The sequence below is a fragment of the Balaenoptera borealis genome (genome assembly GCF_965194805.1).
Source record: "Balaenoptera borealis genome assembly, chromosome: 4".
Taxonomy (NCBI): Eukaryota; Metazoa; Chordata; class Mammalia; order Artiodactyla; family Balaenopteridae; genus Balaenoptera; species Balaenoptera borealis.
Window position 1 is genome coordinate 62,506,826 of NC_138861.1, and position 12,692 is coordinate 62,519,517.

At 40.2% G+C, this 12,692-nt stretch overlaps 1 protein-coding gene across 9 annotated transcripts in view; it reads right to left on the bottom strand.

Moving 5' to 3' along the window:
• SLC4A4 (solute carrier family 4 member 4) overlaps positions 1 to 12,692 on the bottom strand; it is a 429,784-nt gene that overhangs the window by 264,047 nt on the left and 153,045 nt on the right. For all 9 annotated transcript variants that reach the window (XM_082390084.1, XM_082390085.1, XM_082390086.1 and 6 more), the window contains one exon: positions 2,895 to 3,074. In XM_082390084.1, coding sequence (XP_082246210.1) covers positions 2,895 to 3,074 — 180 coding nt within the window. The remainder of the gene's footprint in view (positions 1 to 2,894; positions 3,075 to 12,692) is intronic.

The following is a 12,692-nucleotide window of genomic DNA, read 5'->3' on the forward strand; positions in this document are numbered from 1 at the left end:
ATAAAGGGAGAGAAAAGCTAACCAGGACCAGAATGAGTGACCGTTCCAGAAAGACGGGATTGCATGAGTAAAGGTCCTAAGGCAGAAGAGGTGTGGGCACCACTGAAAAAAATCACTGTGGCTGAATTAAAGTGAACAAGGAGCAAATAACACAAAGGACTCTGGTGAGACACGGTGGGCCCTAACGCCCGACCGAGATTTCATTCTAAGGAGTCAATGGCATGACCCGATTTAAACTTCCTTATGATCACTGCTGCCACTGTGTGGGAAGAGACTTGAAAGGCGGAGTCTGTCGCAGTTGCCTTCAGCAAGAAATGAGGATTCCCTGGACCACAATGTGGCAGCCAAATCAAAAAAGAGTAGACAGATTCAGACATATTTTAGAAGTAGAGCCAACAGAAGTCATTGATGGATTGCATATGGAGGTGACAGCAAGGAAAAAAATCAGAGATGATTCTCATCAAGTTACTCTATTTCCATGTGCGGCTTCTTTAGAAGTTACAAGCGTCACCTGCTACAATGCCAGGCCCTTGCAAGAATCTAGTCTACAGGACCTGGTATGTCTGTAAACATAAGTAACTCAAAAACCCTAGATCCAAGAACAACGTAAACTGGCTGGGGCTGTTCCTGACAGACAGTAATGGCAGATATTTCAGTGAGTTTTCCCATAAGAATTTTATCTTCATGTTGGTGTCAGAGCCCTGTAGCTTCCCCCAAATCACAGGCTTAAATGTCTTTCTATATCTGAGTGCAACAATCTTAAGTAGAATTGCACCAGATAAACCAGCGACCAATCTCGTTAGTCTCCACGATAAGCAGTGGAGAAAATACAGTAATTTCTAAGAGGATCTTCAGGTCAAATTGGATGCCTCATGTCAAATATGTCATGTCACAGGCATATGACAGCATAACTTAGTGACTAGCAGAAGGTAACTAACTATAAAATACAAATTTATAACTCATTTCTTTTTTATCATTGTCTTTAACAATGATGTCTCCATAGGATGGCTTCAGAAACCAAGTATACAACCCAATCCAGTACTCCCCAGGGACAAGACCTCTGAGGGTAAAGAGAACGAACTGCCTTTCTTATTTTACATGTTGTACTCAAACGGGTCCCCAAATGCCACAGAAAGCCACAGGACCCCCGTGGGAGACACAGGTTCAGTCTCAGTACCTTTCTGACCTGTTTATTCACTATTACCTACTTGAGTATTACTGGCATTGTTTCCACTGCCCTTCCTAAAAAGCTATTACATAATTATCATCTCAAAATCCCTTGGCCCATTTGTGTAGGTGAGCGTCTCTTTCCTTTTTAGTATTTATAGTGATGATGCACTCTTGTTCTTAAATTGCAGAATAGGAGATTATGAGAGAGAGACAGAGACAGAGAGAGACAGAGAGACAGATCACACACACACACAGTGGAGACGCACCTCTGATTCTGGCTTAGGCCTTACCAAAACAGAGAGCAAATGGAGATAAACAGTAGTAATTTATTTGGAAAGGGATGTTATCTTTTGTTCCTCCAGACTATTAACTGTGAACTTTTTTGTCTGCGTTTCAAGGAGTTTGCTTGAAACAGACCCCATTTTTTTAGTCAACATATGAACAGTTCCTTTCAGAAAGGCTCTCCCCCAACATTCCAGTGAAAAGCACATAACTCTTGCCTCCTGCCCTCTGGTCCCCTCTAAGTCTTACATGTATTCCAACACTTTAAAATTTTAATTTAGTGGAACATCTCCAAACTGTCCTCAAAACTTTCCTCTTCAATGTGGTGGTCCACCTGATGGCTCCTCTCAGCGTAAGTACCCCTCTAGCTGCTAAGCCACTTGTTCAGCTCCAGGAGAGAGACTATTAAAAAAAATTCACAGATTCACATCACTACACTTCACACCCTCTTTAATTTCACTCTGTAAATTCACTTTTCAACACACCTGAGCTGGTAATTCTAATTTGGCCTCTCATCACCTGCAAAGACTGAACTGGATCTTTATCTCCACCACCCCTAATAAAGCGTTTTATTGCAGGTTCCAGACTTCTGCAAGTGTAGCAAAGAGAGGAAGAACTGTGCTGAGCTCTGCCAACATGAAAAGCTGTCACTATGTAACTCCTGTTGGGGAATCTTCCCAAATTGGCATATGTTTCTACTGCTTCTCCCTTCTACAGCATATATTCATGCTCCCTTCAGCCACAAAGCTGCCCAGATAGCCAAACGTTCTCCATATCAAAAGAAACCAAAGCAAGAGACACATACACCTAAACACACATCCACCCTAGTGCTTGAATCCAAGGATGTGCTTTGACCTCCTGCTATTCTGTTCCTAATAACACCTCTATCCAAAGTATGATATCTAATTGGTTCAACCTTTCAAGAGCTGTGTCACTCTACATCCTTCTCTGATTTTCAGGATGCTTTCCCACTATTCCTTTTTAAATCAACCTAGCTAAATGTCACCTATATTCCTATAAATGTCATATATATATATATAATATATATATATATGTATGTATTTCTCATCTTGACCTACTATCTTAATAGAATCTATTTCTAAGCAGGAACAATCCAAAAATTTCTTGAAGAATCTCCCAGTTACTGTTGATAACTGCAGTTAGATACCATCTATAACATTCTGTCCTCCTTCACGAGTCAAAACACACAACCACGCCTAAACTCTGTCACATCTTTTCTGACCAGCTCAGAATTTTACCAGATCTCCTCCTAGACCAACCTGCTGGGATAAGAAAAGCCTCTCCAGAGACATTATGCTTCAGAGGCGACCACTCCGGTATCGCTGCGTCCCTCCCTGTTAGCCACAAGATCTTGACGTGCGTCTTTCCCCAGGCTGCGGGAGTGAAGCAGAGAGAGGCACCCACACCCAGGGAGTACTCACTGAGAGGCTTTAGGACGCTGCTACCAGACTCATCCGCGTTCTCCACATCGGACTTGTCAGAGTAGTTCTCAGAGATTCTCTCCTTTTCCTTCTTTTCTCTGTGCCCTGCCTTTCTCTTGTGACGTCTCCTTCTCCTGTAGCTCTTTGGCACATGGACCCCGATGTAGATGGTGTGGTGGCCTGAGGAAGGTACACAAATCACCAGTCATTTCAAATCACAGTCTCCGCTGCAGAGAAATTGCTCAAGACCCACAGGTCAGAAAAAAATGTACTATGAATTCAACACTACCATTCCATATTTGACAAATAAACTGGAAAAATAAAATCTCCTCCCAATTTTCATTGCGCTAGACTGTAACTCAACCTGTTGGTTGGCACGAGGATTCAGTGAGGGTGTACTGTAATTCTATCCAGAGAGACTCTTTGTTTAGCAAAGTCAAAGAATACTGAACTGGAAATCAGGAATCCTTGATTCTGGTCATACCTCTGCCATCAATGAGCTATTTGACCTTGAGCGTGTCCCTTAGCCATTCCAGGCCTCAATCTCATCATTTATATAATGAGAGGCTTAAATTGGGTAATCCCTAGAGGCCCTTCCAGTGCTAACCTTCCTGGAATCTGTGATTATACTGAACAGGGTGATGAAAAAGGAGCTCCTGGAACTGTGGGGGGGGAGGGAGGGGGGAGATCTAACTCAAAGGTCAAGAGGTCATTCTGCGGGGTATAAGGTTTTACACTAAAACTTTTTTTACCCAATCAGCAGAATAGAGACTTAGAACTGGGACAAACTAAGAAAAAATAAGACATACTTGGAGAGAAAATTTTAGAAATACTCAAATGTTCACACTAGGAAACAGCTAAAATGAATGTCAGCTACAGTGCCATTCTCATTTTTCTTTTTTCGTTTGCAAAAGTTTCTAAAAACTGGTTGTTGCAGTGATAAAAATAAACCCAGCCCAGTAAAGATTGCCTTGAAGAGAAGGGCATGAGGAAAAAAGATTGTGAAATGCTTTTAGTTCTCTAGATGGAAGGAGCTGCAAAACTGACAAGTGGTATTATTTTTACAAAATCTGATAAGACAGAAAAAAAAAAGGAACTCAAAGTTCTACATTTTTTTTTTTAATTGGAAAACTTTTACTTTCACTTTATATACAGTCTAACTTCTGAATGCGGGAACCACCATTTCGGAAGTAATGTGAAAACTTCTCTCTTTTTTTTTTTGAATTGCAAATAGGAATTGCAAAAAAGATGAGATAATCTACGAATTTCCTTTCGCATTCTGGCATTATTCCTTGATGACCACTTTACAGTGCTGCAGACAATATCACACACCCACATGCAATATACATACATGCAAATGTCTGATGTAAATGCTGTGAATTCCTTTCCACGGTAACTCATCAGGCATATCTAAAAACACCATAATTCACAGGGTTGTTCCCTTAAACTGGAAGGATTAAAGCAATTATATCAAGAAAGAGGTTCCAACCAAGGAATGCAGAACCCTAGGTTAATGGGTAAGCATTCAAAAGAAAATATCTCATACTTGGAATGAAGTTGGAGGCATCCACATAAAACATGAAGCACCAGCCCCCAGCACACACACAGACATGCACACAAACACACAGACACACACGCCAACTCAACTACTAAAAAGCACAGTGAAATTCTCCTCACAGAATGTGTGCCAATGAGAAATGTATCATGTCTAACCATTTACAAGCAAATTGTTCTCATGGGAAAGCTATATTATACTAGGAAGTAGGAAATGTCTCAGAAACAATGTGAATTAAGAAACAGTGTCAATTGTTTCCTGCCCTCCAGTTACTGAGGGAGTCCTGCAGCTTTATCTCAAGTCACACAATATATGTAAGCAAAGCCAACCAATTTCTTTAGTAAATCAAACTCTGAAAGCTTGATTGCCTTCTTTCAAGAAATAGGAAAACATCATGAAAAAAACTAAGAGGTTGAAAAAAATTTTTTGACCTGTCACATTAAATATTTTCTTATTTTGTTATACAGCAGAAACACACCATCGTAAAGCAATTATACTCCAATAAAGATGTTCAAAAACATATTTTCTTATTAAAAAATGGTAACCAAGCCAAAAAAAATAAAAATGTAGTGGTTAAGCTACATGAGTCAAACTGATGTTACATAGAAAGAATTTTTTTAATATATTTACCCAAATCTGCATAGTATATTTGATAAATCATTTAAAAGACAGTTTACATGGGCTGATAAGATTTTAAGGTAAGATTTCTGGCTATAAAGTGTTGTTGTTGTCAACCCAACAAAAGAGTTGGGACGATTCAGAAGGCGAGCTTTCAAAGCCCAGGAGAGAAAGGTACCTTACCTTCAGGAACCTAACTGGAGTTGTCATCACCACAAAAATGGTGCCACTGTATTCGCACCATGATCACAGACCTCCGCCCTGCCTTAGGAGTAAGATTCAGCTTATCCCCATCTCTTCCTGCTCCTCCCCCTCAGATGCTCCCCCAACCCCGCCTACTTTCCCACAGGTGGGGAAGTTTCAGACACGATGCTGCACCACGAAGCCCAGGTACCAACCGTGAATATGGTTCCTGTTAAGACAGCCCCGATTTCAGACATTTTTACCAGCTTTATTAAGGTATAATTCTTCACATACCATAAAATTCATTCATTTTAAGGCTACATATTCAATGATTTTTCATATATTTACAGCGTTGGGCAAGCATCACCATAATCCAATTTCAGAACCTGTCGACCAATCCAAAAAGATCCCTCTTGCCCATCTGCAGTCACTCTCTGTTCCCACTCCCATCCCTTACTACCACTCTTAGGCATTTTTTTATACTCTCAGTGATGGCCTCTGGGAAGCTACAATTCTCTGGTATCCACATGGCTATGAATTTTGGGGGGGATCCTTACAGCACAGTAAAATAGAATACGCCTTGAGTGAGGAAGCTCTCGCCTTCCAAGAGCTGCCAAAGGAAACCAGGGCACTGAGCTGAGCAATTCAAAATGCAAAGCATCTTCCTTTTCCTCGTACATTACTGGGAACTAAATTTTCCTTTTCTGTCTTTGTTCAGATAACAGAAAAGGAACATGGTCCTGAAGTTAAACAAGCCTTTAGGACCTCAGAGACAGTGTTTGTGTTTCATCAATTACTTCTCAACCTCTTTTCATTTCAGCTTCTTTGCCCACCAGAAGAGAGGAAGGCAGCCTCACTTTGGTGACTGGGGGAAAGGCATGCTTTCTCAAAATGATGACCAAGTCGTTCATAAGCTGTATGTGCTAAGTACCAAAAATACCAGAAATAAAATAAGCTGGAATGAAAGCATTCTTACCACCTCCACAAAATACCTGTCTTTAGGGTCAATAGAAGCAGCATTACTGATCTTTTAAAAAATGCTATTGTTGATAAGAATATCATAGGTGATCTCAATATTTATTTTCATTAAAACATCTTTACCTGTCTCAGAGATAGGCCATGAAGATTGATGGCTATTTTAAAAATTAAAACTCCCAAAATGACACCAAGCAGTGGAGGGTGTAGTATTATTTTACATGTAACATGCAAAGGAGAAACTTGATAGACAAGATTTCTAATTCAGCAAGAGTCTGCAAAACCGTAAGATGCTCAGAGAAGCAGGGACAGTTACCTGCTTGACTTACGAGTGAATTTTAGGCGCAAAAGAAAAAAATTTCTCTGCTAGAAATGTCAGTAAAAACTGCTTCCAAAGATAATGTAAAAAGAAGAAGGAGCAAAAAAAAATTTTTAACAGGTAGAATTCAAAAGGAAATGGTGATTGTTTTAAATGTTATTAAAATAAAGGTTATATTCTTGCTACTCAAAATTTTGTAGAGTAAAACTACTGGAATCTACATTTGACAGTGTTCACTTAGGTGTGAGTCAAAGGGCATTCAGTCCTTGATTTGGCAGTGGCCTCAGTAACATGTGTTCAAATAAATACCCCGCGTGCCTTTCTCTGACAGATGGTGCAAGTTCCCAACAAACTCTAAATGTCTTGGGAATATCTCACAATCCATCCACAGCCAGTACTACTGGGAAGAAAACATGGCTTTCCTGGTTATCGCTGACCGTCAGAAATCATCACTAGGTGACCCCTGTTTCTTCCATCCTCACGTGCTCCACCTCAGGTGAAAGCACAAGTCCTGCCATGCTATCATGTCCACTTCTCCCAATTCCTAAAATATTTCTAAACTAACAGCACTGAGAGCTGCTATCATGATTTCAGGCCACCAGAGAACTTTTACAACTAGTAACTCTGTAGCCATTCATGTTAAAGAGGCTTTCACAGATACCCACTTCCCTACCAAGGATGATTTAGGACTTCGTAGAATTAAACCCATCAAATGAGCCAAACTAAAATTTCTGCAGTGGTTAACAACATATGCCTCTCTATGCAAGATAGATCATTAGCTCCTTTAGGAAACATGGTGCTGTGTTTATACACATACAGATGATAGCAGCCATTTATGGAATTCTTACAAATGTGCCAGGTTCTGGCTAGGTCTCCTACTTCTATTACCTCATGCAATCCTCACAACTGCACGAATTAAATACTGTCATTATCCCCATTGTACAGGCAAAGAAACCAAGGTTCAGGGGAGTCAAGGATATTGTCACCAGCTAACCCATAAAATCCCACAGGAGAAATATCTCTCAGGTCTCAACATCAAGAACAGTGAGTGCTTCATTACTGCTTTGGTGGTGCTTTGTTTGTTTTTAGGGTTGTTTTTTTTTCTGTAATGTACACTATATTTACACTATCTTATAATTGACTGTGTTTCCTTCCTCATGTTGACTGCTAGAAATAGAAGAGACAAATCTTGGGCCAACCGGTAGTAGGTAGACAGAATTTCGTGACATGAATTTTGAACATGAACCTTGCTATTCCAACTTTTTACCCGTTATTTTCCCTTCACATTAAACCTTTCTGGAATAAAGCAGTATATAAATATTTTTTAAGACCTGAGATGTCAGTACTGGGGGTAGAAGCTGGGGATGGCTGGGGTGACTGTGAGGGAAGGTAGATTTCTAGGCAGAGATTCTACTTGTCCTCTGGTGATCCTTTAGCTACAGCTAAATCTATAGGCCTAAATCTCTGCCAAGAAATCTACCTTCCCTCACAGCCACCCCCAGCCTCCTACAGAACTTCTCTAATACTGAGGGATGGTCCCAATTTGATTTTTATCCACATTGTTGCTCTTTCTATAATCAGTGGAATTTCTGTTCTCTCCAGTTCGAAGCAAAGATTCCACGACACTTGGCACTTTACATCATTCTTTCAGAACTAATCAGCAATATTCCCCAAATATAAATTAAATACTGCCTTCTTTGGCTTATCTAAAGTAACCTGGTCTTATAAAAAGAAACGAAATTGAGTTATTTGTAGTGAGGTGGATGGACCTAGAGTCTGTCATACAGAGTGAAGTAAAAGAGAAAAACAAATACCGTATGTTAACACATATATATGGAATCTAAAAAAAAAAAAAAATGGTCATGAAATAAAGACGCAGACCTACTAGAGAACAGACTTGAGGACACAGGGAGGGGGAAGAGTAAGCTGGGACAAAGTGAGAGAGTGGCATGGACATATATACACTACCAAATGTAAAATAGATAGCTAGTGGGAAGCAGCCGCATAGCACAGGGAGATCAGCTCGGTGCTCTGTGACCACCTAGAGGGGTGGGATAGGGATGGTGGGAGGGAGGGAGACACAAGAGGGAAGAGATATGTGTATATGTATAGCTGATTCACTTTGTTATAAAGCAGAAACTAACACACCATTGTAAGGCAATTATACTCCAATAAAGATGTTAAAAAAAAAAGAGAAGAAAGAAGAAAAAATAATAATAATTAAAAAAATAAAGTAACCTGGTCTTATGCCAAGACGCCTAAAACATGTTGTAGCTATTGCCAAGGGGGATATAGGGGAGGGAGGCAAATTTAAGAGATACGTATTATTTCTTTTTAATTATGAAAAGAACACTGTTGGAAGAGGAGGCAAAGACCCTGGATGAGTGATAGATTATTAAAAAGATGTTGTGAAGACTTTACTTCTTGGACCAAAACGAATCGTGAAGGTTTTTTAGAAGTACATGCATAAGAAACCTTAAACAGAATCATAGTATCAAGTCCAGACACCACAGACATTGTGTGTTTGGCACTTCATATAATAAGAAATAGATCAGTATGTCTAATCCTAAATACTTTAATAAATAACTTGCTAGTGTATTACTCACAAACCCATAAGAGTGTCCATAACCAGTTCTATTAAGAAATAATCAAAGCAACACTGCTAATTTACTTGAGCATAAATACCAGTTCATGAAAAGAAAACTCACTTTGAAAGGCATGATGTAATTTTGCAGTTAACAGAGGGTAAGTCGGCCCTTGGTTAGATGTTTGCATGAGGGTCCACACTTCAAACTGACACCACTATTCAGGACAAGGGATGATTTTTATTTCTGTATTTTGGATAGGGGCAACTTTTCACATAGAATAAAAATAATAATGCATGTGTTTATTAATAGGTAATTGCATGCTACATATGTAATTTATAGACCATTTTGAATGCTGATTAGTAATCTATTTTATTATTAATGCTACCAATTACACTTAGGAGCAGGCATGCAAGTAAATAAATAGTAAAAGTGATGAAAACCAGGGAAATGCTTTTCCTCCCACTGAACTGCATGGGAATTTTGTTCACTGAAAGCCTCCCAGAAACCCTTAAGGCAACTTGGGGTTCCCCCAAGCAAGACTGATAAGAAATCTTAGCTTGTTACCTGGTGTTTACTGAGCACAGTACTTTTAATATTTAATATTTGATGCTGATAATCATGATGATGATAATCTCTAGGCAAGAACAAACAGCACAAGGAAAAGGTCTCAAACAGGAGATGAGCTTACGGTGACTTAGCTAAATTCTCGTCCTAAAGGACAAGCTAAAGCTCAGGAAACTTCTGCACCTGCCTTATAAGTGCTCATGTTTAGCAAAACAGTCCTAATCATAGTCTTTAGGTAAAGGTGAGGACCCTATGACCACACACTGAAGTTAAGTTTCCATTACAGCTTCCATTACTAATAGCTGATAACAGAAGCTAAACTAACCAGCACCGTGTGAAGTCTGAATTAGTGAGTATTTTTTTAAAGAAATGCAACCTTATTATCCTCAGTGATCATTCATTATTTGAAGCTATCTAGGCCAGAACAACCACTTGAAGGCACTACAGGAACCTACCTTGATGAATAAACAGGACTAAACATCACCTTATCATTTATAAACTGCAGCTCCTGAAGTGATTCACAATCTCTAAAAAGCTGCTTCTCCAAAGTAGTTTTAACTTTGCTCTAGCAAAACCTCTTTTATATTCATATCTATAGATATAAAATATCTATATTTATACCTACAGCTATACATTTATATTGAGATTTATATATATATATTATATTATGTTCTATTTTATATATATATATATATATATATATATATATATATAAAATCTCTATGTATAGAGATAGAGAGTTAGGCATTTTTATGGACAATCCGAATCCAATAGTGTCAGTAAAGTGTCTTTTCCAATGTGTCTGGCGCACAAAGGTAAGTGTTGTTCTTATATCTCCCTCCTATTTCCAAAGGGGAAGAAACAAAGTACTATTTCTCCTCCTTCCCACCCCCCTTGAGCCCGGATAATAACCTGTGAACACTCTCTGTTCTCCAGCTAAGGCACTCCAGAACACTCACTCTGCAGGACAAAATAGCCAACTTTAGATCAAGTCTAACTCGTCCCTCAGCTGTTTTTTAGTCATTATGCAGAGCTTAACTGTGTAGCAGAGGCAATACCTTCCATAACCTCAATCTTCCCTCACCCGGCCCAGGAACAAATGCCGTGCCATCTCCACCCTGCTCTGGGAGGGTCTCCCCCAGAGCTTTCATGTTGTGAGTGCCAACCCCCAGGGCTCAGGTCTGTTGTCCTTTCACTTGACAGCACAGAGGAGAGTGGAGCCAAAAGGCCTGGGAAGGCCAGAGCCAGGCAGGGCAGTGCTAAGAGCAAAGAGGAGCCACCCAATAGGAAGAGATGAACCCTTGACTCATCCTGACACCCCAGAACCCTTAAAGAGCTGGAGCATTTTAATGTGCAGTACACATGCAGTCAGACAAAATCCACCTGTGAGCCAAACACAGAGAACTGACAGTTTCCATTATCTCTCTTATGGTCACCATTTGCACAACTGAATGGCAAGTGGGACTGGAAGAGAGAAAACAATGGCTAATCCAATGGCCATTGATAACCGGATTTGCAATTGCAGCCAGAGAGGCAGCTTAGACAGACACATAAATGCACACATTCACACTCTCATTCTAACCACATTGTTCATCTCCGACTCTATTCTGGCTTCCCTTTTAGCACTGGCCTAAGCCCTGGCTGGGCAATAGGAAGAGTGGTCTTTAGTCGCTATAGACAGATAATCCACCATATAGTCAATGCACTCACGGCTAATCAGGTATCACTAATATTAGTTCACATAATTCCTTCCTCTCACATACCTGTATATAGGTAAATGAGATGTGGATAATGCCATGGGGCTAAAACAATGACCAAGAACTAGGGAAAGTGCTTCGAGAGACTTAAACTAGCCTAGTTAAGCCCAATCCCAGAATCTTCATGACTATGGTTCTCCACATGCACCCAGAAAAGAGGACAACATTCACTGACACAGCAGCTCATAATCATACTTTTAGAGTTGAAATGACCTTAAAGATCACCTGATTAAACCTCTTCATGTACCAATGAAAAAACTAAAGCCAAATAATTAATGACATAGAGGCCGGGACTCCTGGTGCTCCTGGTTATATAAGGTTTCCTTTCCTACTTTCCTACTACCATGGTACCAGTCCCCCACCCTACCCCCCATTTTCCATTGTCTGCAAAATACAGCCAAGGGGGGAAAAGGTAATCGATTAGGCCTTTCAAGTTAGCAACTACCTAGAAGACAAAAAGGGCTCAGGAATTCTTGAAAATGTTTCTGTCTTATAACCAGAGAGTGACAAGTTTAAATCCACAACCCTTAGTACCATAAACGGCCCCAGAACATGAAGACGTTCTGGCTCTGACATCTGCCCTCCCACGAGCATCTGCGGTCATGCAAACAATGAGGCCAGCCAGGCTGCTGTCTTCTTTCTCTCTCACCTTTTCATAAGCTCTCCCAACACCTTTTATTCTTCTCCAGTTAGTTCCTTCTACCCCCTATTCTTCCAGGCGCTTCTTTAAGCTCTCATCCATCTCCTTTTCTAAATTCCTTTCCCGCTCCAGAGGAACCAGACTTCAAGTACACTTTTTTGGAATGAGCACCGCCCTGGGAAAGTCAAGAAGCTTGCCTCCTTGTCCTAGTTATTCCCAGTTACTATCAGCGTTACTGCAAGCAAATCACTTTACCTTCTCCAAGGCTCATCTCTCCATGTGTAAGGTGAGAACACTGAGCTACATTTTCTCTAAAATCCTTTCTAGCTCTAAAAATTCTATAAGAATCCTAAGTATTCTAATTGGTTAAGTGTAATGGAGCACATAGGGGAAAGACCAAAAGTTTTCTACTATTTCTCCAGGTCCCTTCCCCACTTCTTATGATGATAGCTTTCTCTTTGGGCATGCTTCAGTCTACTCCGATTTGACTCTTTCCTAACCATGCCACCCAGATTGCTAACAAAAGCCACCAAGCACTTTTTTCTGCCAAAGCCACTGGTTCCTTTTCGCTCCTCATCTACTTGACTCCAGGCAGCCCT